This window comes from Adiantum capillus-veneris, chromosome 24 (genome assembly GCF_014529385.1).
Source record: "Adiantum capillus-veneris isolate H3 chromosome 24, ASM1452938v2, whole genome shotgun sequence".
NCBI lineage: Eukaryota > Viridiplantae > Streptophyta > Polypodiopsida > Polypodiales > Pteridaceae > Adiantum > Adiantum capillus-veneris.
In genome coordinates this window covers 92,647,630-92,673,051 of record NC_140954.1, presented here as the reverse complement: position 1 = coordinate 92,673,051, position 25,422 = coordinate 92,647,630, and the positions used below count along the sequence as shown (strand labels likewise).

The 25,422-nt window shown below is 42.3% G+C and overlaps 2 protein-coding genes across 2 annotated transcripts; one reads left to right on the top strand and one right to left on the bottom strand.

The window, feature by feature from the left end:
• The first annotated feature begins 394 nt into the window (after positions 1-394).
• On the top strand, positions 395-6,154 carry LOC147426773 (cytokinin dehydrogenase 11-like). Its single transcript, XM_086497977.1, has 5 exons — positions 395-2,188; positions 2,275-2,402; positions 2,469-2,738; positions 3,107-3,375; positions 5,604-6,154. Exons 1-5 carry the CDS (start codon positions 1,585-1,587, stop codon positions 5,929-5,931), a joined length of 1,599 nt encoding a protein of 532 aa, XP_086354103.1. The 5' UTR covers positions 395-1,584; the 3' UTR covers positions 5,932-6,154.
• An 8,371-nt stretch (positions 6,155-14,525) lies between these two features.
• LOC147426772 (uncharacterized) lies at positions 14,526-15,156 on the bottom strand. Its single transcript, XM_086498239.1, has 4 exons — positions 15,105-15,156; positions 14,866-14,921; positions 14,699-14,800; positions 14,526-14,537 (listed from the first exon to the last, which is right to left on the bottom strand). The coding sequence occupies exons 1-4, from the start codon at positions 15,154-15,156 to the stop codon at positions 14,526-14,528; spliced, it is 222 nt and encodes a 73-aa protein (XP_086354365.1).
• Between the last annotated feature and the right edge of the window lie 10,266 nt (positions 15,157-25,422).

Genomic DNA, 25,422 nt, shown 5'->3' with positions numbered 1-25,422 from the left:
GAAGGGCGGGGGGGTTTCCGTGTGATTGATCTCTGTTGCTGGATCTGTGAATAAGCCTACGAACCTGTTACGTGTGGAATTATACGTTTTCTTATTTATCCCACATGGAGGGTTCCATATGTTTTAGCTTTTTTATGTGTTGGTTGGTGCCTGGAGGCTGGAGGTTGGAACGACAGCACAGAAGACTACGCGGAACAATAAGGGTGGGAGCAAACGGGATTTGATAGTAGTAGCCGTAGTAGTAGATGATCATAGCGGCTGGTCATTTCCATAAATCCCATCAGGGAAGCCAAGAGCTCTACGGCCTCCCCAGCCACGGGCCTCATCATCACGTGCCATCCACACCTTCAAAGTTCAAAGTTCAGCCCATCACATCCCAACCTATCGCATCTCCGCCCACCCCCCTCTGCCCCCCTCCCCTCCTCTCTCTCTCGCTGTGTCTCTGTGAGAGAGACTCCCTCTCTCTCATTCTCTCTGTCTCTCTCCCTCTCCATCTCGGCCACTATCATTAGTGTCTGCAATCATATACTCCTTCATGCCTGGTTATGGTGCACCACTCAGCCGCACATTTTCCCCTTCCCCCTTTCAATTATATTCATGATCTGCGCCCTTTTCAGATCATAGCTCTCCTCTGATAACCAGATCAATGCTAGTTGCTTGCTGCTGTTGTAAAGGAAAAGCTCGACTCTATGCGTGTGTGCGTGTTATTAGAGAGAGCACCAAATTGTGGTGGGTTTAGGAATCTACCTACGTGGATACGCGCGCGCATAACAGACATTGCGTTTGGGGGAGAAGGGACTCAGGGAAGGCGGGATGTGATAACCGGCGCAAGCAGTCAGCGAGTTTCTGGTCAAAATCTCTCTCTCCATCTCTCTCTCTAAAAATAATTCACTCTGCTGGTGAAGCTGCAGCGCACTATCACTCTCCTTCCCCACAGAGATGGCTGTTTTGAAACCTCTCTCATGAATATTAGCGCGTTTCAGTACACAAGAGCTGGGTGCAGCTTCATGGGTATATGTTTCTTTCCCCAGGTGCGTCCTCGGAGGTATTAACGGCCAGCAGCAGCCTATATAAACCGTAAGGGCAACTGCGTCATACCATACTTCCTTCCCTCCAGCCTCCAGAGCACTCCTGTCTAGCTCATGTCTTCTACACATATATATTGTAGTATGCTAGCAGCTAGACTCTAATGTCATGTGGCAGTAAGGCAGTTGAGCGTCTCGTACACTAAAATCATAATCTCCCCTAGCATATCTATTAAAGCATCAGCTACCTAACCTAGTAAGTTTGCATATAGGCTGCCTGCTTGGCTGCAAGCGAGCTAGCGTGCAGATACAGAAGGACCTATCAGCTCATGACACATCCCTAGAAAAGCACTATAGTGATAAATCCAAGAGATTGACTCAAGCAGCTGCCGTAATTTCTATTTCTAAACAATTAAAGCGGGATTCGGGGGAGATTGAGAGTTAAATGATTAGGAGATTATTAATAAAACGCAGGCCTAGTCATTGGCTATCAAGCATACGAACTTGAGTGGGGACGAGAGAAGGAACGGACGAGGGTTCGATCCTCCTTCCCTCAGAAATGGTGACGGCGCCTGTAGTAGCTGGGGCCGCTAACTGTGTGAAGCAGCAGGCAGCTGGTGAGCAAGCTGAGGCACGTACGGCCATTCAGACAGCGCTGAGAGCCGAGTCGAGAACTCTCAATATTAGCTTCGACAATGTGGCGATGGCCGCCTCTGACTTTGGCGGCCTTTACCATCACCGCCCAAGCGCCATGGTCTCCCCAGCCACAGTAGAGGACATAGCGAGAGTCATGCGCGCTCTCTCCCGCGTCCCTAATGTAACTGTGGCGGCCAGAGGCAACGGCCACTCCATCAACGGGCAGGCGCAGGCGCTGCATGGCGTGGTCATTGATATGCGTAGCGTTAAAGACCCTTCCTCCGCTTCTATATCTGTTGGAAAGGAGGCCGACGGCTCCTTCTACGCCGATGTGGGCGCTGGGCGCTTGTGGATAGAAGTGCTTGACGCCACGCTACGCCATCCGGGACTGCCCCTGGCTCCTCGCACTTGGCCCGACTACCTCCATCTTTCTGTCGGCGGCACTCTTCAGAATGCGGGCATTGGGGGGCAGACTTTCAAGCACGGTCCCCAGATTAGTAACGTTTCCAAATTGGACGTGATTACAGGTAATCTTTGTCGTCTTCCGTGCGTAATTGAGTAATTGGTTGCCCAAATTAACCAGTGACATGAACTCGGATCAATATATGTGTAGTGAACGGTGAGCTCAAAAGCTGCTCGCCCACCTCAAATGGGGAGCTATTTTATGCTTCTTTAGGAGGACTAGGCCAGTTTGGCATCATCACGAAAGCCAGAATTTTGCTTGAGCCGGCACCTCAAAAGGTAGGTAAACACGTTGAATGTCTGGCAGCAGTAGCTAGTTGATTGACCTGCTCATCGACATGACAGGTGAGATGGATACGTCTTGTGTATGTCGACTTCAAGGAGTTCACTCAAGATCAAGAGCGTTTGATATGCAACAGACCCGCAGCTTTTGATTACGTGGAGGGGTTTATAGTGACTAACAACAACGATGCTGCAGCCGGCTGGCCACAAGTGCCGCTGCCAGAGGGAGCATTTTTCAACCATCGCTTGCTTCCTGCGAATGCAGGGCCAATGCTCTACTGCTTGGAGGTTGCAAAGTATTACAATGCGTGCGACACGTCTACGCTTGGGCAGGTACGAGCTCACACATGTACCAACAAGTACGAGTACACACACGTGATGAGCACCTCACTCTCTCTCTCTCTCTCTCTCTCTCACACACACACACACACACACACACACACACACACACACGCACGCACACACATTCTTCACAAGTAACGTAAGGTGCACATAGCGACACAGACCCACCGAATCACCTAACGTTCACGTAAAGCTCTTATTTCAGCCAGAGAGAGAGCCTTGCAAATCCTCACAAATCCCTGGCTCGCTCCTTCTTTGGTCACTGCTCATTGCTTTCTCACAATCATGCGTAAATTTGGTCATAAGCTCATGATAACGTGCTGACGTCAGCGGCGCGCTTTTGCTTTTGCTTTTGGCAGCAAATCTCTGGCCTCCTACGAGCCCTGCGATTTGTGGAGGGCCTGCACTTCCAGGTTGACGTAAGCTACCGGGATTTCTTAGATCGCGTTCACACGGGAGAGCCCCATCTGCGGAATGCGGGCCTCTGGGATGCTCCGCACCCCTGGGTGTGCCTTTTCGTGCCCAGAAGCCAAATTGTGGCCTTCGATACCCTTATCTTCAAACACTCCAAGCTGGTCAGCAAAGGTGTGGGAGGGCCCATGCTTGTCTATCCGATGCTCCGAAGCAAGTGAGTCAGCATTTCATTTTTTAATGCTTCATTGAACTATCTATCTACATTTCAAGCTTTTGGATATGTCCACTTGTTTGATTCTATGACTAGAGTAAGGTGGTGGTCACATGAGGCATAGGTATTACTTATTACTTTTGAGGATAACCATACCATGGTGACGGTCACAGGGGTCGTCACGGAGCACTTTGCTCCATTCTAATTGTACGTTTCTTTTAAAATAGAACAAGAAAAGGGTTTTTGAAGAATTAAATCTAGCAAAAATATTGGGACCTAGAGCTTGCTGCTATCTCGCAGTTATATCCCATCTTCATTGGGGCTTGTTTTGGCAAGCCCAAGCCCAGAATCACCTATAATAGCAAGTACTTGTGAAAGAAATATGAGAGAAACCACCATTGGAGCCAGTTTCGTGGTTTCTAAAGATGATATTAAAATGTTGATCATGCCTAACCTCAACATATCTAGCTCCTTTTTGTTTCAATACATTCTTTTGGACATTGCTTTCATACTTCACAGAGTGTTGGGAGTTCATCAAGTCTCTGCTTGAAGAGAACGTATGCAATAGATAGAGAAGTTTGCTGCTCTAGTGAGTGGCAAAAAGCACCAATGCCCAATGTTCATGTGGTTACTTGATCTATTGCATGAGTGCTTCTTCTTTGTAGGTGAGTTTGGCTGAATAAGCACTTTCTTGGTCACTAGTATAGTGGTTTGATATAGTCAATGAGAAAAAGAACACATTTAAAATTAGTTCGGTTTTTGTTTCAAAATTTGTAGGATTTGTTGGTTGAAGTAAGAGAAGGTTGAATTTAACCAATGTTTGGGATTCTAGTTAGTGAAAATGCACAATAGTTTGGCTTTCTCTTCATGGTCTACATCGCTATGTTTTTTAGTCATTGCTTAAAACAATTGCTTGTCATTTGCAATTTAGCAAAGTTTTATTTTCTATCCCAACTTTTCTCTACAATCGGTTTGTTTTCATGTAGTCAAGTGAGCAAAGTTTGGAAAAATTGATGATCTTATCTACACAAAACTTCTTTCTATGCGTTTTCAGCAAGAGGATTTAGAATATTTGAGACGATTTTCTTTGAATTTTTTTTAACTATTTTGATAAAATTAGGAGGGGAGATCTTTCCTTTGCCTGTTGCTCCTAGCAGCCTCATTAAGGTTTCAAATGACACATTTGTAAGCTTGGAAATTTATTTTACTTAAAGAATTGGAAAAATGTACATATAAAAAACCTTGAGGGCTACGTGACAATATATGAGGTTTTAATTTTATAGTGCAAAGTTAAAAATGTCATATAATACATCACAACAAATAGCATACTTCTTGATGGTGTTTTCATCTGCAACAAGCATCAGTCCCTGTGTAATTAGTAGGGTTAGTGTTTACTAAATAAATACATATCCATGTTTTTCTCTCTGACAACAAGCATCACACCATGGGTTAGTAGGGTTAGTGTTTACTAAATAAATACATATCCATGTCTTTCTTCACAAATGTAGAAGACATTCACACACCCCACTAAGAGTGCTTCCATGCGACGCGTTCCAAAGCGCCTTGCAAATGAAGCAAAAGGTGCTCGATTGTCGAGCGTAAAAAAATCATCGCTTTCACCCGCTTTGCGTTTGCAACAATACACAACGCAGTTGAGCGCATGCTTTGCCATTTCTGGGGTTGGTTCACCGGTTGCTGCAGGTGGTTGTAGGTTTGTGAGAGGCGGCTGCAGGTTTTGAGGCTTAGTTTCGCAAACTTTTGTTGTTTTAGCAATAGTTTGCCAAAGGAACGCGGAGGCGATGGATTCGGAAAATTTTGCCAAACGCACCATGTGAAAATGTTCTCCCACAGGTTTGAAAAGGAAAGTGCCCCCCAAACGAGCAATGTGGAGGGCCTCAAACATTTTGAAAAAGGAGTGGAATAAGCTATCTTCTAGGTAGTGAAAAGCTCTCCTTAAATGTAGGCTTGTCCTCTCTAATTAAATATCTCTCATGGTCTCCTTGAAAATAAAAACTCCAACCCTTTTCATCTAGTACTATGGGTGCTACTCTATGCAATGCTTCACCCCTCTTGCTCCCACTAACCAATGTTGCAACGGGCTCTAAAAAGACTCCATGTGTAATATGAGACCATAGAAGAGAATTGCATTTCTGCATGTCTACAGGCTGGAGAGAGAGAGAGAGAGAGAGAGAGAGAGATTGAGAGATTGATGGACATTTGTGCGTGTGCAGGTGGGATCACAGGACGAGTGCAGTGATTCCGGAGGAGGAAGTGTTTTACCTGGTGGCGTTGCTGCGCTTCAGCCTGGCCAGCCCGCGAGGCCCGACGGCGGAGAGACTCGTTGAAGAGAACGAGGAGATCGTGCGCCTGGCCAGGGCCGCCAACATCCACGTCAAGTACTACCTCCCCCACTTCAACCGCCAAGCTGATTGGCAGGATCACTTTGGCTGCAAATGGAATCACTTCCGCCACCTCAAATCCAAGTGGGACCCACAAGCCGTCCTCTCCCCTGGCCTCTCCATTTTCTCGCCACCTGCCACGTCTCTCTTCCGCTTCTAAACCCACAGCCTCAAACCCTAATTTTTTTTTGCTGCCCCCATTGTATACTAGCCTATCCCTTTTTGGGCTTCGATTCCTCTCATCAGTGATCATCGCCCAACACCTACTTGATCACTTTTAAGATGCTTATGTATATGGCTCTTTTAATCCAAGCGTATAATTTCGCACACCACGAGCGATCCTTGCCATACAAATTTAAGCCTTAGACTATCTTCTTGTGCTTTCTAGCTTGCAAAAGGTCCCAATAATTCATGCTCTTTGCAAATAATTAATGGCCCCTCGCGCCTTGTTAAAAACGTTAGTGGCCTTTTCCAATTTCAATTTCACAAGAGGTTTCACCTTGTTTTTCTCCATGCACAAGGCCTTAGTAAAGCATGGAATTCTTGGGAGAAATTGTGGATCGTTGGATAACGCTTGTCAATCATTACCACATGGCAAATAAATGATGGAAAACCTTTTTTTCTCCCTTTTAGTTTTAAGAGGGCCATAAACTAGGCATTGTCTAATGTATACTATAGGCCACTCTTAGAGAAAGTAGAGTTTTGGTTTCCTATATATGAAAAAGGGACATTAAAGAGCGGGCTACACACTTCTTATGTTCTCATCCTGTTATGTAGGCCATTGTGACTCTCACCTTGCTTTCCATTGTGTACCTAACGTCAACTTAGTTACATAATGTCATCATACTGTTGCGGTGTCGTGTGAACCTTTCTCCCTTTCAATGGCAAGGATTAAATCATAGCTTGCTACATTAAAAATTGTCGCCAAAAACTTCATTTGCTTCTTAAGAACTATGAGTTACTCTTTCAAGGAAAGTGCGAGCCCTTGGACTCTAATGTTGTTTTAGAAGCGTGCTTGTAGAGATTAAATTGTAATAAGGTAAAGATATAAGGATGGTCGGATCACCTCTGATGTATTCTTTCTTGGTTAACCCTGCGCAAAGGATATGCCATGGCTCTTTGTAACGTTCTGGTTTTTAAGCAATTCAAGCTCAACTGAGCACTTAAAAAAAATTAAAGATTATGCAAATTCTTACATGTAGCACCTACCTCCCTGCTTACCAAAGACTAACCATAGCTGCTAACTATACCTAGCAATTGCATCACTCCTTGCAACCGTTTTTCTCTCAATCCTTGAAAAGCACTCGCATTGAAAATTATAGAGATAAACTCAATATTTTTGATTATTTTTTATAGTGGGTTCTCCATCCTCATTTTTTACGACTCAAGTTAAAATCTAGAGGTTAACTTTATAATTTATAGGTGGTGTTAAATAGCCTAGTTTTTAAAGAGCACTACTTAGAGTTCATAAATTCCATATGTCGTAGAGCTTCAAGGTCTCTCTCTCTGTCTCTCTCTCTCTCTTCCCCCCTTCCCAACACCAAAAACTTAGTATACATGGAGCGTTCTTGGTATGGCCGTGCATATTTTTTTTTTCAACATGACCTTCTATAATTGCAATGCAAATGACCTATTTTGGTCAATGTAGTGAGATAACATAAAGTAGTAATTCTTCTTCAAATTTTCCATGAGCCACCTTTTAAAGTTATACAAAATAAACAATAAAAATATCTCTTCTAAGGACATATTTTTTCGAGGTGTTGCCATGTGTATCTTCATGATATCTGCATAAGGCATACCCTAGTTACCTTATGAAAGGCACAAGTCCCTCTTTGAAATCTAAGACGATCTTACCTTCAACCTATCACATCCAAAAGGCTTGTAGCATGTATAATTTTCAAAATTATCTCCATATAGTAGAGACAACCTTATACTCCCATGATACATGGAGATGATTTTCTCCTATCACAGAGGAGATAACACCCATTTAAAGGTAATGCTTCATATTATTAACCCTTTTTCAAAACATTCCACATGGTTAAAAGGTGCCATCTAATCTTAACTAGCCGACTCCCTCAACAAATTATTGATGAGGGTATTGCAATTTAAGGGGGGGGGGGGGGGTGGGGTGGAGAAGTGGCGATGCTCCATGTTGAGAGATTTAGAGAGAGAGAGAGAGAGAGAGAGAGAGAGAGAGAGAGAGAGAGTGTCAGTCACCATAGTAGGGGAATATGAGTGCAAAGAGTATTTACATGGATTATTAAAAAGCACACACTATATTTTTTATGTGCAAAGGGCATTGATGAGTAGGCTTGAAGAGACAACATCTTGTGAGCTACTAGATTACATCATAGGGCATCTTTGAAGGCTATGGATTTCCATATATATATATATATATATATATATATGATATGGGCATACATGTTTAGTGCCTACATGGGAGCATACACATAAAGTAGCTAAAGTGAGGCTTATCCTCAACAAATACACTTCTAAGCCAAACTACAAAAATTACAAAGAACTGAAACACCATAAAAGTGTTGGTGATAATCCTAGGATATGAGGCCATAGTGATCATAATGCCAAGTAGAGAGCCTTGAGAAAATACAATGTAGAAAAAGGCTAATGTCTCCAATGAATGAGAGCCCGATAATGAGTCAGACAGGTTGAAGAGAGCATGGTAATGAGGGGGTGGATGCATGAATAGGTGGCCCGGTTTTAACCGGTTGAAAGTTGCTTTTGGAGGCTTAAAATTTAGGGGGTATGAAACTGGTGTTATGGACAAGAATTGTTTGAATTAAATAATCGTGTGGAGGATACAAAATCTTAAAAATCGTGTGGAGGATTCAAAAATATGTGTGGAGCCCACGTCAGATGAATGTTCAGTCGAATGTTTTCATGACTGTACTTCTCCATATCTCTGCATCTTTCTCCTTCTACACCTTTCTCAGCTCACTCTACAGCCCCCTTGTGCACGCTTCTTATCCTTCGCTATGGATAACAACCTAAGAAAGAGCCCAAGGAATGCAGCCCGACAGGTCTCCCCCACAAAGACCCGACATTCTCCCACGAAGGTATGTCACCTCTCTCTGTCTCTCTCTGTGTTGTGTACAGCGGACCTGTATGTAGTAGAGTATTGAGGTGTGGATACATTGAGTAATGAATATGGATTTATTCCTTTCAGAGACAGAAGTTACAGCCTCCTCCCAAAATCAGCCGCTTTGTTCACCCCAAGGATGTGGAGGTGCCATTAAAGGCATTCTGCACGACAAAGGAGGATTTTCACAGGGAATATGGGTTAAGTCTTGAGGGGAAAGATGTTAGGGAGTTGACAGATGCAGATGTGCCCATATCCGACTGGATGAAAGTTTTCACGTGTCTTCTAGTGAAGGAGAAAAAAGTGCCGATAAAAATAGCAAGGCCGGATCACTACAAGGCACTCTACCTACTCTACAAGCAGGTGTACCAATCCAAACCACCAAACTATCTGCTGGGAGTCAAGTTTGCACGTGGATATGTTTATTTCGTATGCACAGTTCCGATAAAGTGGGCTGAGTTTGCATCTGAGGTGGTGAAGAATGTGACCAATGAAAGTCACTTAGATAGGAAAAGAGAACAATGGAAGTTAGAGGCTTCCCAAGTATCCACATGAACTCCAAGTGGCTCTGCCATCTTTTTAGTAAATACCCCATCCGGAAGTACACCAGCCGGAAGTGGGCTTCAATTGCGACTACTCAGTCTGCGTTTAGTGTTGAAGTATCCACTTCCTTGCAAGAACTTCTTGTTGAGGTTAGAAAATCTCATGACAATGTATCAACCGAGTGTCAGAAGGCTAAGGATTCTGTGGTCAAATCTGTTGCTGATGTGCACCGTTGCGAGGGTGCCCTTGACACCATCAGAATACACTTTCCTAACGATGCCAATGTACCAACAACAGGCTTGCTTGACAGCCTCCAAGAAAATTTTGACCAAGCATAAGCCACCCTACAGCAGGCACATGTATGCTTTTAGCTCCATCTGATTGTAGTATAATACCTGCAAAGTACCATACGGTATGATTTTTCATACCGGTAGGATTATATCATATTCGGTAAGGGTAGATGACAATACCGGTAGAATGTTATCATACCGGTAGGATTATACCCTACTGGTATGATAACATCCTACCGGTATGATTATATCCTACCGGTATGATTACATCTTACCAATAGGATATAATCCTACCGGTATGATAACATCCTACCGGTATGGTTACATCCAACCGGTATGGTTAGATCGGACCTGTATGATAAAATCCAACCGGTTTGATGTTATGCTTCCGGTATAATGTTATCCTACCGGTATGATGTTACCGGATGTTATCCTACTGGTATGATGTTATACTATCCAGTATAATAACATCATACCGGCAGGATGTAATAATACCAGTATGATAACATCATTATACCGATCTTCAAGCATTCATACCGATTTTATACCTCTTTGACATTGTCTGATAACAGAGGTCTCTTGCCTACAGGAAGAATTATCCAAATGCTTGGAGCGTGAGGAAACCTTTGGTCTCTGTGTCACGTTTGTGACAGACATGATTATTCAACCAATGCTACCTGAAACCATAGTCTTGCCTGCACGAGTTTCAGCTCCTGGACATAGTGTTGTTCTCATTGATGTGTGCAATGCTTGTGGTGTAAAAATTCATGATCACAATCGCTCAAGCCATGTTGTTCTATTGCCTTGTTCACATGCATACCATGCATTCTCCTATGCTCACTTGGCTGAGAAAGGAAAGTGCATGCTTAAGGATTGCCCTGGAGTTATTTTTGCAGAAGACCAATCCCTTCTAAAGAAGTAGCCAGTTGAACCATGCCCAAAAACAGGTGAGAAATTTGTTTCAAATGGGTAATCAGGTGGTTGATTTTTGTCTTCTCTGATGTTTTTTCAGAGTCAAGCTACTTCAGAACTACAACCGGTAAAGACACAGGGAACGATGCAGTGATGCCTGCATACAAGACACCTGTGGAGGTTTTGCTTGATGAAAGTGTCCCTGGTAATGCTGAGAAACCTGTTTCGGAAATAACAAAAGAAGAACAAAACTTTGAGGTAAAGGAACAGAGTACGACTGGTGCTGAAGGGAAAACCCAGAATGAGAAAGACGATGTGTTGCTAGACACTGGCGTGCGGGTGACAAGATTAAAGACCCCGAGAAAACGAGGCCAACGTGGCAAGAGTAAGTTTTTTCATTGACTAAGGCTCTAATAAGTGATCTTTTGCTGCACAACTTTCTAAAGCTGATGGTCGTGTAGATGTCAGGCTGGAGGGAAGTCCCAAGGAGACCCTTGCTCAACATATAAGAAAGGCAAAAAGAAAAAAAATCGAGAAGACTGAAGATGAGAAGCTTGAAATGGAGCAAAAAAGCAAGGAAGAGGAAGAGACCCAGGGGCAGCCAGAAGAGGAGATGGACATAGAAGACACTAAGGAGATGCAGAATATCGGCACAAATTCTGACCCTAAACCCAGAGCCTGCAAAAGATTATAGTTTGTCCCCTCTATGTTTCTTTTTATGTAACCACTTCTAAAATTAATATAACTTTCTTTCCCATTCGACGTCTCTTTCATCTTGTGTCTAATTTTTGAACATTGTGTATTTTTATTGTATGATTTCAATCTGTAGATATGTCCTAATTGCATATTTAAATTTAAGTCTTGTGTAATTTTGCATCTGCAGATATGTTTTCAGTTGAAGAATGCGCCTTGCAGATAAGTTCAGGGCTGACAAGCAGAATGGCAGGGCTGACATTCGTGCAATATGGAATTGCCTGTTGTCTCCTACAGTGCTCGTGTTTCCTCTATGGTATAAACAAATTAAAAGAATCCTACGGATATGGCCAAGGCCACCACCTCCGTTGAGCGTCCAGCGTAAGGTTCTCATTTTGCACCTTAATGGATTACTGCTCAAGAAATTTGATTGAAAATATGGTGAAGAATTGCCCTACTGGCCAGAAATGCGGTATGTTGTTGAAGGGGATACACAGTTTTGGGTAAGGCCCGACGCAAAAGTGTTTCTGAATTTTTGTTTCAGATGGTTCGAAGTGTGAATATGGAGCTGCTGCGACTTTGAGAAGCTCAAACGCACGCTAGCGACGGTGTTCCCTAACCACCACAAAAGATTCAATAGAGTGGTAAGTCAGGCGGCGCAGTGCACAAGGGCCCCTTTTAAATTGGGCGCGACAGATAAACCGATGTTCCACAAGAATCTCAAATCCTGACCTACCACCTGACACACTTATCTTTGATGATTCTGGATATAAGCTAATGTTTAATCCATTGGGGTCATTTCTTGTTTTTCCCAAGCTAGAAAAGCAGTCTAAAGAAGTGCGCTCCTGTTTTCTGTCAACCACTGTCATAAACTGGCTGGCACACTGGTTGTACTCTAAGGACATAATTGAGTATACAAAGAGGACTGTAATTTGTGTAGACGGACAACCTGACGACACCTATGTGCGTCGTTTTTATTGGAAATGGCGGATTGACTTTTTCAAGAAGAAAGGAACAAAATTTTTTAATTAAAAAAAGTTTCATAAAGTCTGTGAAGTGGCGACTTTTGTCGATGGATGTAAATGGAGAATCACTCAGCCTTCTTGTCAATCAGTGTAACAGAATTCATGTATAATACATTTACAAGCAAGTTGCACGGATATACGTTGTATTCTATATTTGAAGTATCTTGCAAATAAAAGAGGAGAGAGAGAGAGAGAGAGAGAGAGAGAGAGAGAGAGAGAGAGAGAGAGAGAGAGAGTCTCATACTGAGAAGTGACTGGTATGATACCGGTATGATACTGAGAAGTGACATAGAGAGAGAGAGAGAGAGAGAGAGAGAGAGAGAGAGAGAGAGAGAGAGAGAGAGAGAGAGAGAGAGAGAGAGAGAGAGAGAGAGTTCTATTATCGTCCTCGGAGGTCAAATATGACCTATGGGACCAAATGAACATGTCACGTGGTGTGAGTGGAGGTCATAAGTGACTCTCGATGCTCAAAAATGGCTGAAATGAGTGTCGCAATAGAGAGTCCACATCGTGGTTGGGAGAGGAAGGTATGTAGGGAGAGCTCATGGCTGAATATATGGGGAAAAGAGGACCTAATGTGGTCAAAATCTGAGCACTCAAGTAGTGTGTGGTACTCACTCTCTCGCACTTGACGAGGGCATAAGGTGCAAAGTCGATGACACTCCTCTCCAGTGCCCCAACGTCCTGTCTCGTAGCGTAGAGAATGGGAGCTAAGACGAATGGAGGGAATGGTGCGGATCGCACTCAACGAGATGGGCTCAAGGATGTAGGGATGGGTTCGGTTACCTCGTTCGGAGAAGAAGAGAGATTTGTAGTTTGGGGCAACGTGTGTGGTGTAATGGCTGAAGCGAGAACCTCCGGATTTCTCCCAAGCCGTGATACATTGGCATTGTAAGAAGGCCTCATTAACTTGGGAGTCGATCGACGCATCCTTGACCAAGTGACATGCATCCCATCTTCCAAACCATTTCTTGATGTCAAGCATCCACCCTGAACTTAGTATTTTGCTCTTGCATGTCTTTTGAACCTTTTGACCTTCTTCATATGCGATTCTAGGAAGTCGATGCAAAGGGCTACGTTGTGTCTTACGCATGTACTCCACAACCCTCTGCATGCCCAAGACCTCAATGGGAAGCGATCCAGACTCAATAAGTAAGAGCATGTAGGGTGTTTGTGTCTTGACTTGGAGAAAGTTGGTGAGAAAACAATTTTGGACATTCTCAAACTCTTTCCAAGCAGAATTCCCGATGCTTACACCCCACACCTCCACTCCATAAAGAAGCACTGGTGTCACCAATGTGTCAAAGAGGTACTTTTTGAGAGCCCAACACTTGATCTCTCCAGCATTGCACATGTTCTCAAATGCATAATAAGCCCTCTTTCCGGCTTCCAAGCGACGCATTGCACAATCCTTCCATTTATGATTGGATGGAACCTCAAGGCCAAGGTACTTGAAGTGATCTACCACTAGAGAGAGAGAGAGAGAGAGAGAGAGAGAGAGAGAGAGAGAGAGAGGGAGAGAGAGGGAATGTATGATATCGGTATGATAGTGAGAAATGACTGGTATGATACCGGTATCATACTGGTATGATACCGGTATGATACTGAGAAGTGACTGGTTTCAAACACAGTTCAATTTACAGTTAAAGGCAGATATACACAAAATTATGCATTATGTATTTCTGAAGATGGTTACAGCTCAAAAGGCATACTATTGTAGATAGACTCACTGACATCAAGTGATATTGTATATAGTTTTGAGTTGCTAGGATGGGGTATCATGGGGATTTTGATTGCCCGAACAAGATGTGAATATATGAACACCTCCGGCTTTTTGTCCAAAAGCTCGTAGGTCTGCTCATTTATCATACAATAGTAAAACTCTTTGATAGCATAGGATCCTCGCCCAATGATATTGCCCCAGTCATCTTCAGCGTCTGAATGAAACTCCTGAATAGCTGCAGTGCATTTCACTATATAGAAATCCACTTTTTCTTCATTGTCATTTGGTGCGAGAATAACAAAATTATCACCAACAATAAGAGCTTGACTGAGGGTGTCATAGTGTCCTTCATATGTAGCATCCTCATTTATTTCATCGTCATCGTCTTCCCCTTCTTCTGTAGGCTCCAAAATAAGGTATGTCCAGAAAGGAACGTGTGACTTGCTCACACATCTCCTCCACTTTTCTTGTTTACATGGCGCACTACAGAAACAAGACAGTGAACGTGTTCTCAAAGCAGTTGTATCATGCTCTGAATATGCAGAAGTAGAGTGCATTGAGCGGGTATTTTTTACAGCCTTCACATCCCAATATTTTCCCCTTTCGACATCCCCCAATTCAATCACCCAAAAAATCCTGCTTACATAACGGGCCTGGGATGCATAGGTGGCTGTAGCACTATCTGACAAGGCCCGTCTCAAAAATGCCACAACATCTGCAGCATAGTCTATCTTTGGGCAGTTTGGCTGCAATTGGTATTGAGTTAAAGACCTTTTTATCACTGCTCCCGCACCGTCGTGTTCTCCCTTACCATGGCCGGATCCAAAAAAGTTCCAAGACATTTTCCATCCTGTAAAAACACCGTATCTGCATTTTATTCAATGGATAGAAGAAGATTAATATACTCTTGGCACGATAAAATTAACAAAAAAAACACGTATTATAATATTACTGATGTTAGACAAGCATTTTATTACAACTTTAATGCCAATATTATAGGTCTCTATATTAAAACCACCTTAAGATAATGTTTGTTAGAACATGGTATACTTGACAAGGAAATAGAATGGTCTTCTTGCTTTGAATTGTGAAGCTGCTCCATCAGACCATACCCAATGACGCTTTATGTTTAGACCAAATTGCTTTAGCCATTCCGCATGTTTCAGAAAACAGTGTTGAACAAAATGTGTGTCATGTTGCTTGTCATCTGAAATGAAGAAGTGAATTGTCTTGTGGATGTCACCTGTATAATATAAAAATCAAAAATTATTGAAGGCTTAATACAAAAGAAATAATACTGATCTAGGGTGATGTCGTTACTTGCAATTCGGAAATATGTTATGTGCACAAAAAGAGTTACTTAATTTGAATACCAGCGCATGGATTGAATCTCATTTTGTTCTTTGAAACTATAATTTTCAGCAAAGTCAACAACTGACACAACAACATCTTCTGGAAAGCTTTGTATACATTCCTTATATTGTTCTGCTTGCCATCTATACACAAAATTATGCATTATATATTTCTTAAGATGGTCTTTGAACATGACTGAGAGATCCTGGCATGATATTTCCTTATGCGACAAGACTTTCCTTTTCTTCTTCTGACCGTCACGCGCGCTTCCTACTTCTAGGTCCTCAAAAATATTCACCACAATCTTTTTAGCAATAAATTAATGCAGCCTCTGCAGCACAAAAATCTAACTTATCCGGGCCACACCTTTTACATTGACCACTCAAGCAGGCAAGGGCATGGAAGGTGGACGTATCTGATTTTGGACACAATATAGAGTCCAATAAGGCTGTTACACTCTTGATAGGGTTTTTTGGTGCCTTGCATCCACCATTGTCTTTGCATATGTTGCAATGACATTGGCAAGCTTTTCCATGCAGACCGAATACAGAACTTCGCATGTGATTTATGGTATCCTTTAGGAAGGATATTTGAACATGTGAAATGCAGCAACAAGTATATCGGTCTCTCAATTTCCGCACAAAATATGGCTTCATATACTCAAACGCACGCTGCCTTATTACAATTTCAGGGTATTGTTCTTTGAAGTTGAGAAAGAGCTCCACCTACAATGAAAGACATATATGGTTAAAGAACATTGAAGAAAACTGCAGGTTTTTATTATCTTTGAAGAAAACTGTTACATTACTATAAACCGGTATTTTTATTTCAAACCAGTATGTTTTTTCACTTAATTGGTTAGGCAAACCAGTACATATGAACACATGTGCTTGGTACGTACCACTGGTATATAAGTGTCAACCAGTTCAAATGTTCTTACTGCTGATGTAAACCAGTCTTTTCATTTAAAACCGGTATGTTATTTACCTAACCAGTACATGTGAGCACTTAACCACTATGTATACCAGTGAGAAATAAGTGTTAAAAAAAATGAACACATGCCCTTGGTACGTACCAGTGGTATATAAGTGTCAACCAGTTCAAATGTTCTTACTGCTGATGTAAACCAGTCTTTTCATTTAAAACCGGTATGTTATTTACCTAGCCAGTACATGTGAGCACTTAACCACGATGTATACCAGTGAGAAATAAGTGTTAAAAAAATGAACACATGTCCTCGGTATGTACCAATGGTATATAAGTGTCAACCAGTTCAAATGTTCTTACTGCTAATGTAAACCAGTCTTTTCATTTAAAATCAGTATGTTATTTACCTAACTAGTACATGTGAGCACTTAACCATGATGTATACCAGTGAAAAATAAGTGTAAAAAAAAATGAACACATGTCCTTGGTACGTACCAGTGGTATATAAGTGTCAACCAGTTCAAATGTTCTTACTGCTGATGTAAACCAATCTTTTCATTTAAAACTGGTATGTTATTTACCTAACCAGTACATGTGAGCACTTAACCACGATGTATACCAGTGAGAAATAAGTGTTAAAAAAAATGAACACATGTCCTTGGTATGTACCAGTGGTATATAAGTGTCAACCAGTTCAAATGTTCTTACTGCTGATGTAAACTAGTCTTTTCATTTAAAACCGGTATGTTATTCACCTAACCAGTACATGTGAGCACTTAACCACGATGTATACCAGTGAGAAATAAGTGTTAAAAAAAATGAACACATGTCCTTGGTACGTACCAGTGGTATATAAGTGTCAACCAGTTCAAATGTTCTTACTGCTGATGTAAACCAGTCTTTTCATTTAAAACCGATATGTTCCTTACCTAACCAGTACATGTGAGCACTTAATCATGATGTATACCAGTGAGAAACAAGTGTTAAAAAAATTTACTGGATATGTAAACCAGTATTTTTCCTTTCAAACCGATATGTTTTTTACCTATCTGACATGACAAACAGTACATGTGAACACTTGACCAATACATGTGAACACTTAACCACGATGTATACCAGTGAGAATTAAGTGCTAAAAGTTTTTTACTGGTTATGTAAACCAGTTTTTTACCTAACCAGTTTATACATATCATACGCGTGTGAAAGTATGCGTCTGCAAACGTATGTTTCAGCAAACATACACGTATGATAAAAACTATGTTTCCATTTATATTCTCCTTCACATCCAATATTTATCTACTCTTAGTCTAGGACCAAATACAGATTCCCCTTATTTCCATTTTTAACTTCCTTCATATCCGATTTCATATCTACTCTTATCAACCCAATTTTAGTGAATATAGGTCATGAATGCAAATATTAGAAAACAAAAATGGATATAGTGAAGCAAGTTATTACCTGAGATTGTTCAAGAAGATGCACAGGATGTTTGACACATGAATTTCTTCCAATACACTTTCTGCACACATCCTTCTTATTGGTTGAAACACGAGTGTTAGACATCCAAAAAGAGAAGATCAACTCTTTCTCATCAGGTGTTATGAAACCATGATCCATGGGCTGTCGAGCACACAAAGAGATTGGCAAATTTCCATCACCTGCTACCCTCAACCGATTCTTTGCATCTATGAAGTTCCTCTTGTGCAAATTTAGCAACTTAGATGCAGCTGAAACATTCACTTTTGAGGTAGATGTACACTCAACATTCATAAGCATTGTGGTGATGAACCTTTTAAGAAAGAGCTCCTGTCCGCTCTTGGGTAATTTGATTGCATCTATTTTGTTGCGTATGGCTTCAACGAAGTTTGTTTGTGCCCTGGGCATTTCAAGGTCTCCAAGAGAAGGATGATTGACAAACTTGCACAAAATATCTGAGCGTGATGCAACATCGAGGGCCTTTGTACGCCGATTGAAGAGCATAACAAGTTCATTGCAAAGTCTTTGAAGCTTTGCATCATCCACACCATTTTGATCATTATCTTCCTCACGTGCTACCTGCTCAATCTTGTTCTTAGCACGCTGCTCCCTCTTTCTCCTAGCATGATATTCCTTGACCGCATCAACAACATACCTAGCACAGAGTTCACAGTGAGGCTGAGATTAGTCACATACAGTGTGAGATTCTTGCTACATTCTAGAGAGGGAGAGATTGAGTGAGGTGATAGGCCTACAGAGAGCAAGATCAGTATATGACAACAATAGATGTGTGATAGGCCTACAAAGTAAAACAACAATCTGTGCTCCTACACAGAGAGTTAGAGAGAGACAAGAAAACGAGAGAGCGGGAAGACAAAGAGTTGGCTGACGTGCATAGTTAAGAGCTACAGAGCCGTCTTCTATATTTGAAAAAGAGACGTGGAAATAGTAATGGTGTAAAAAACATGTGGTAAAAAACCTCTCCTAAGGGAGCCTCCCCTTGAAGGGAATACATAAAGGAGAGAGTGACTTTATCAAAGTAGAGTTATAGAGGAGTCAAGTAATGTGTGACTTATGAGGTGCATCTAGGATCGCAACTTTCATTGTGTAGAAACCAATATGAGAATGGCAAGAACTAGGAAAATCCTATGATGGACTAGAGGATGAAAAACAAATTAATTTGGCCAACCCAAGAGAAGAACAAAAATTGGCCTAGATAGCCATTGCTTGACTCCATAATAAGTAAAGAGTTATGTTTGCATGGGCTTATAAGGACCTCAAAGGAGTGGATCCAAAGATATGTCAACATACTATTTCCATGTGAGACAATGCTAAGCCAAGCCATTAGAGACCATACACCTTAATGAAACCTTTGCAAAGAAAATCAAGAAGGAGATAGAAAGATTGGAGGAGCCAGAGTTAATCTATGAGATAGAACATAAGGATTGGATTTTACCCATAGTGGTAGTGCTTAAAAAGAATGGTAAGTTATGAGTGTGTGTCGTCTTTGTGTGTTTCTTCAAGCAAATCACTATAGCTTCTTGGATGGATTTTCAGGGTTGTTACCATATACATGTGGTGGTGATGTGTGTGAACACACTAGGACCGCCGGGGCATTTTTTCCCTCTTTAGGAGGTTTTTTACCCCGAGCATTGTATATACGCCCATCACTCTAGGGCTATCTATCTTTCCATTGCATACTAAGTAACACACTCTCTGTTGTGTGCCTTGAGCTTCCTTCGTCTTCTCCAAGCTGTGTGTGTTTCTCTGCAACCCTAATTCCAACAATTGGTATCAGAGCAGGTTGCGTCCTCCTGGGATTAGTCGCCAGCTGCTCCAACACACGCCTGCTCACTTTCTCCGATTTTAGTGAGCTTTGGCAAGCATTTGCAGGTCGACAAAAATATCGGGTGTACTCGTAGAGCTTAGTCTGCTCAGATTTTTGATTTAGGCTCATTTCGGCCTCCGTTTCCACTACAAGCAGTACTGCACAGGCTATTTCGTCATTTTGTGCAAAATTTTTGTTAGTGCCGTTTTCTGCATAACAGGTGCCTCTTAGTCTTCTACGGTTTGTGCTATATAGCATGTGTTGTTCCCGCTCCGTTTCTCCTACTTTCGAGCAGTTTTCACATCAGGTGCAGCATTTACCATGACTGACAACAACATATATGTGTTCAAGATGTTTGCTGCTGAGGACAGGTTGGATGGGGACAACTACCTATGTGGGCTTATATGATGCAACATGTTCTTGTGTCAAAGGGTGTCTGGAACATTGTGCAGGGCATTGATGTACGTCCTGGTTCTGAGGATGTAGGCGATGTTGAGGATGTTGCATGTCTTGCTGCAAGGATTGCTGTATTAGAGTTGTTTTGCCTACGGCAGAATAATCTTGTTGGGATGTAAAGGATGCGCAGGCTCCTTCATTGATTGCGTTGTTTGTGAAGCGCACTATTGTTCCTCACATCCGTTCAGCAAAATCTGCAAAACAGGCTTGGGATATTCTAGCAGGTCTTTATGCAAGCCGCAATGAGGCTAAAATTGCTTTGCTGCGTAAAGAGCTGAAGTCAAAGATTATGCATGAGGAAGATGATATGGACACTTTCCTTGCTGGTGTCAAGGATATCAATGAGCAGCTCATTTTTATAGGTGAAGTCATTTCAGACAGTTCCCTTGTGCAAACTGTTCTTGATGCCTTACCAGATTCATACAAGACTTTTGCTAGTACTTGGAGACTGATGACCCAAGGAAATCTTGAAGTTGTCAAGCTTGATGCATTATGCACATTGCTATTGCAAGAGTCACTTTCTAGAAAAAACAGGACTAGTCAGCGTGCAGTTGAACATGCTTTTATTGCTTCTCAAAGAAAGGGTGGTAATAGCAATGCAGCCGCTTCTTATGGTTCTCTTGCAAGTGGCAAAACTTCTGTTCCTAATGCTTCTGCTGGCAGTACTTCGTCTGGTAATTCTGGTGATAAGGACAAAAAGAAGATGTGTTGCCATTATTGTAAAGCTAATGATCACTTGATCAAGTCGTGTCCTAAGTTGAAGGCCAAAGAGGTCAAGAAGAAAGAGGGTGGTTCCACTGCAAATGCTGGTTCCACTACAAATGCAACCATTGTTGAGTCTTCTGTGAAAGGAGACTGTGTTGCTGATGTTGATGCAGAATGGGCTTTTAGCGCAGAGTGCACTTACAATCCTGCTGTCCATGATGCATGCTTGTCAGTTGCTGCAGATTCACATGTGTGGTATTTTGACAGTGGTGTGACAAAGCACATTACCTCACATCGTGAATTGCTTACCTCTCTGGAGTCTGTCCCTCATGGGAATTCAGTCACTTGTTCCAACAATGCCTCTTATCCGGTTCAGAGAGTTGGAAAGATTGTGCTTACTGCTGCAAATGGCAGTTCCTTCACACTTGTTGATGCACTTTATGTACTTGGGATCAAGAAGAATCTCTTGTCTGTATCCGCACTTGCTAGACTTGGACTTGTAGTCAAATTTATGGCTGACAGATGTAGAGTTCATGATCTCAGTTTTGGTGATGAAATTGTTGCATCTGGCATTTTGTGCCGTGGGCTGTATAAGCTCACTTTGTATGACAAGTGTGGACAAAATTTTGCAAATGTTGTTGCAGATTCAAGGGCTATTTCAGATGCAAAACTTTGGCATGAACGTTTTGGTCATCTGAATTTTTCCAGTTTGCTGCATTTGCCGAAATCTGATATGGTTGCTTCTTTGCCGCCTCTTGAAGCACCTGTCAAACATGTTTGTGAAGGCTGTATTTTGGGTAAGATGCAACGTTCTAAGTTTCCAAAGGATGGTTCAGTTCGGGCCACATGCAGGTCGCAGCTTGTGCATAGTGATGTTTGTGGGCCCATGCAAACTCCGTCCTTGGGCAATTACCTTTACTTCGTGACTTTCATTGATGATTACTCCAGGCGTGCATGGGTATTTCCGCTTAAAGCGAAGTACGAAGTTTTTATGTGCTTCAAACAATTTCTGGCTATGGCTGAAAATGTCTTAAAATGTACTATGGGCACCCTCCGTTCTGATCGAGGGGGGGAGTATATGTCTCATGAATTTAATGAAATTTTGGCTAGTCGTGGGATAAAACACCAATGTACAGTGCCTTATACACCTCAACAAAATGGTGTTGCTGAGAGGAAAAACAGGTCACTTATGGAAATGGCACGATGTATGGTCAAAAGTCAAGCTTTGCTGCATTCTTTTTGGCTTGAGGCCATCATGTGTGCCACTTATGTACTAAACAAGTGTCCTACGAACGCTTTGTAGTCTATTACTCCAAATGAAGCATGGCATGCTAGGAAGGCTTCTATTGAGCACATGCGTGTTTTTGGCTGTTTGGCATATGCTTTGGTGCCACAAATACAACGCAGAAAATTGGATGATAAGGCTGTCAAATGTATTTTTGTTGGTTATAGTGCTGAAAGCAAAGGTTACAGGTTGTATCATCCGCAAACAAAACGTATTCTGGTTTCATGGGATGTAGTGCTTGTGGAAGATTCCGTTCAGCCCTTGCTGTCATGTACTAGAGGCAGTAATGTAAGCTCACAGGACATTTATGACACTTTGTTCCCTCTTTTTGGTAGTGGAAATACGAATGTAAGTTCCAATGAGGCAAATGTACAGCGTATGGGGGTTTCTGAAAATGTTGTAGATCAGCCTATTACTGATGCAGATGTACATGATGTACTAGATGAGGATGTTAGGAAATAAGACGTAGCTAAATAGATAATTGAGTAGATTACTTAATGGAGAGAGACAGATTTACATACACGAGATTATACAGTAGAGTAGCGAGAGAGAGAGTACACACGATATACGTGGTTCACCCAATGTGGGCTACGTCCACCGGAAAGCAGCCACTCAATGTCTTTAGTACTTCAAAACAAAAAGTAGTTTACAAAGGGATTATACCCTTTTGGAGCTCCCGCCTTGCTTCAATCTCACCACCTCACACCCACCTTGTTGCATCAACTTCACACTATGAAACGTGTGTAGAAATGGCCTCCTTTTATAGGCCAAAAGGGCTGCCCTCTCTTATGAGAGGCAGCCATGTGTAGCCGCCCTTGTGTGAATAAGTCCAAATCGGACCCTCCAATCCGCCCATGTGTGGCCGCCCTTGTGTGGACAAATCCGCTCTTGAATTTGGCCACCGGCCATTGACTTCCGACCACCGGCCACCGGCCATTGACTACCGGCCACCAGCCAACCAACCGGTCGTTTTCCGACTATTTTACGGCCGCCGTCCGATCATAATATTCGGACGAAAAGGAATATTATGGCCCCTGATTTTTGGCCGTGAAAATTTTGGTTTCCGGCCAGTGATTTTTATTTCCGGTAATTAATTTTCCTTCACGCACAATGGCTTCTCCTCATAATGGGGGCCTTACAAATGTGCACTTTTACCACAGAAAATTACAAGGGGTAAATCAAGCTCCATACTTAATAGAGGAAAGGGCTGAAAATGAGCAGGCTAGAGGTATGCCAAAATGACTGGTGCACACTTTGCATGGCAGTAAATTCGATGCACCTTTGTCTAGTCGTACTCGTTCAGGCTCTCGCCATGCATGTTATGCATCAGATTGTTATGCTTTGGCTATGTCTAGCTTACATGATGTTGAGGAGTCTCTGTCTTTTGATGAAGCACAGAATTCAGAAAATTGGATGGCTGCCATGCAATCAGAATATGATGCACTTATAGAAAATGACACATGGACTTTATGTGATTTGCCTTCTGGCAAAAAGGCCATTGGTACGAAGTGGGTTTACAAGTTGAAATACAAGCCGGATGGTGAGATTGATTGACATAAGGCTCGACTTGTTGCAAAGGGTTATGCAAGGCAAAAAGGCATAGATTATGAAGAGACCTTTGCTCCTACTTGTCGTATGACTATTGTGCATTTTCTATGTGTATTGGCAGCTCATTTTGGTTGGAATGAACATCAATCAGACATTGTTACTGCACTCTTGAATGGTGACATATTTGAGGAAGTTTATGTAAAGCAGCCTCGTGGTTTTGTCATAAAAGGACAAGAGGAAAAAGTGTGCAGATGTAAGAAGGCTTTGTATGGGTTGAAGCAATCTCCTCGTGCTTGGTATGAGAAAGTTGACACTCATTTGTTCAAACAAGGCTTTCGTAACAGTCCAACAGAAAGCACATTGTATGTAAAGCGTGAGGGTGATGTACTTCTAATTGTGGTTCTTTATGTCGATGATTTACTGATCACTGGACCAAATGAGAGACATATTGCTGAATTTAAGGCTGATTTGAATGCTACTTTCAAGATGAAAGATTTGTGGCTGTTGCATCATTACTTGGGTATACAGTTTAAGCAGTGTGATGGTGGTATTGCCTTGTGCCAGAAAAGTTACATAGAGACATTGCTATGTAAGTTTGGACTTGAGGATTTCAAACCTATTGACACTTCCATGGAAACAGGTTTGAAGTTGTGTCTACATGATGCTGGCGATCCTGCTGATGTCACTCTTTATCAAACTGCTGTTGGCTGCCTCATTTATGTATGCAACACGAGGCCGGATATTCAGTTTGCAGTCTCACAGGTCAGAAGATTTATGCATAGCCCAGGGTCTAAGCATTGGAAGGCTGTCAAGAGGATTTTCCGCTACCTTAGTGGCACTTTACATCTTGGCTTGTTTTATCCCAAGGGGGGATCATTGCCGCCATACTTACATGCCTTTTCGGACTCAGATTGGGCTGGTTGTTTTGACACGCGAGTGTCCACAAGTGGTTTTTGTTTCATGCTTGGAAGTTCATGTATATCATGGTTGAGCAAGAAGCAACCTACTGTGGCCACTTCGAGTTGTGAGGCTGAGTATAGGGCAGTCTTCATAGCTACGGTTGAGTGTGTATGGCTCAGACGCCTTATGGCTGATTTGGGTGTTGGACATGACACTGCCAACACTATCTACACTGACAGTCAGAGCGCATTGGCAGTTGCAAGGAACCCAGTTTTTCATGCTCGCACAAAGCACATTGAGGTGCATTACCACTATGTCAGGGAGAGGCTCTCAGCAGAAGAGATCAGCTTGGCTTATGTGCTAACGCAGGACAACCTTGCAGATATTTTCACAAAGGCATTGTCTCGTGAGAAGCTTGAAGCTTTTCGCAAAGCTTTGGGCTTACTGCCCTTTGTGGACTGATCATGTCCTCAGGGCATGGCACTTCCCTTTACTCATGTGCCAGATCTCGTTCACCGCATCACTCCAGGGGGGATTTGTTACCATATACATGTGGTAGTGATGTCTGTGAACACACTAGGACCGTCGGGGCATTTTTCCCCTCTTTAGAAGGTTTTCCTGCCCGAGCATTGTATATACGCCCATCACTCTAGGGCTATCTATCTTTCCATTGCATACTAAGTAACGCACTCTCTATTGTGTGCCTTGAGCTTCTTCGTCTTCTCCAAGCTGTGTGTGTTTCTCTGCAACCCTAATTCCAACAAGGGTGTTACCAGTTGTCAATTCATCCTAGGGGCCATCACAAGACTGTTTGCACCATATAGTGGGATATATTTGCCTACCCCACATCATGCCATTTGGAGTGACAAATGTACTAGCTCATTTCCAAA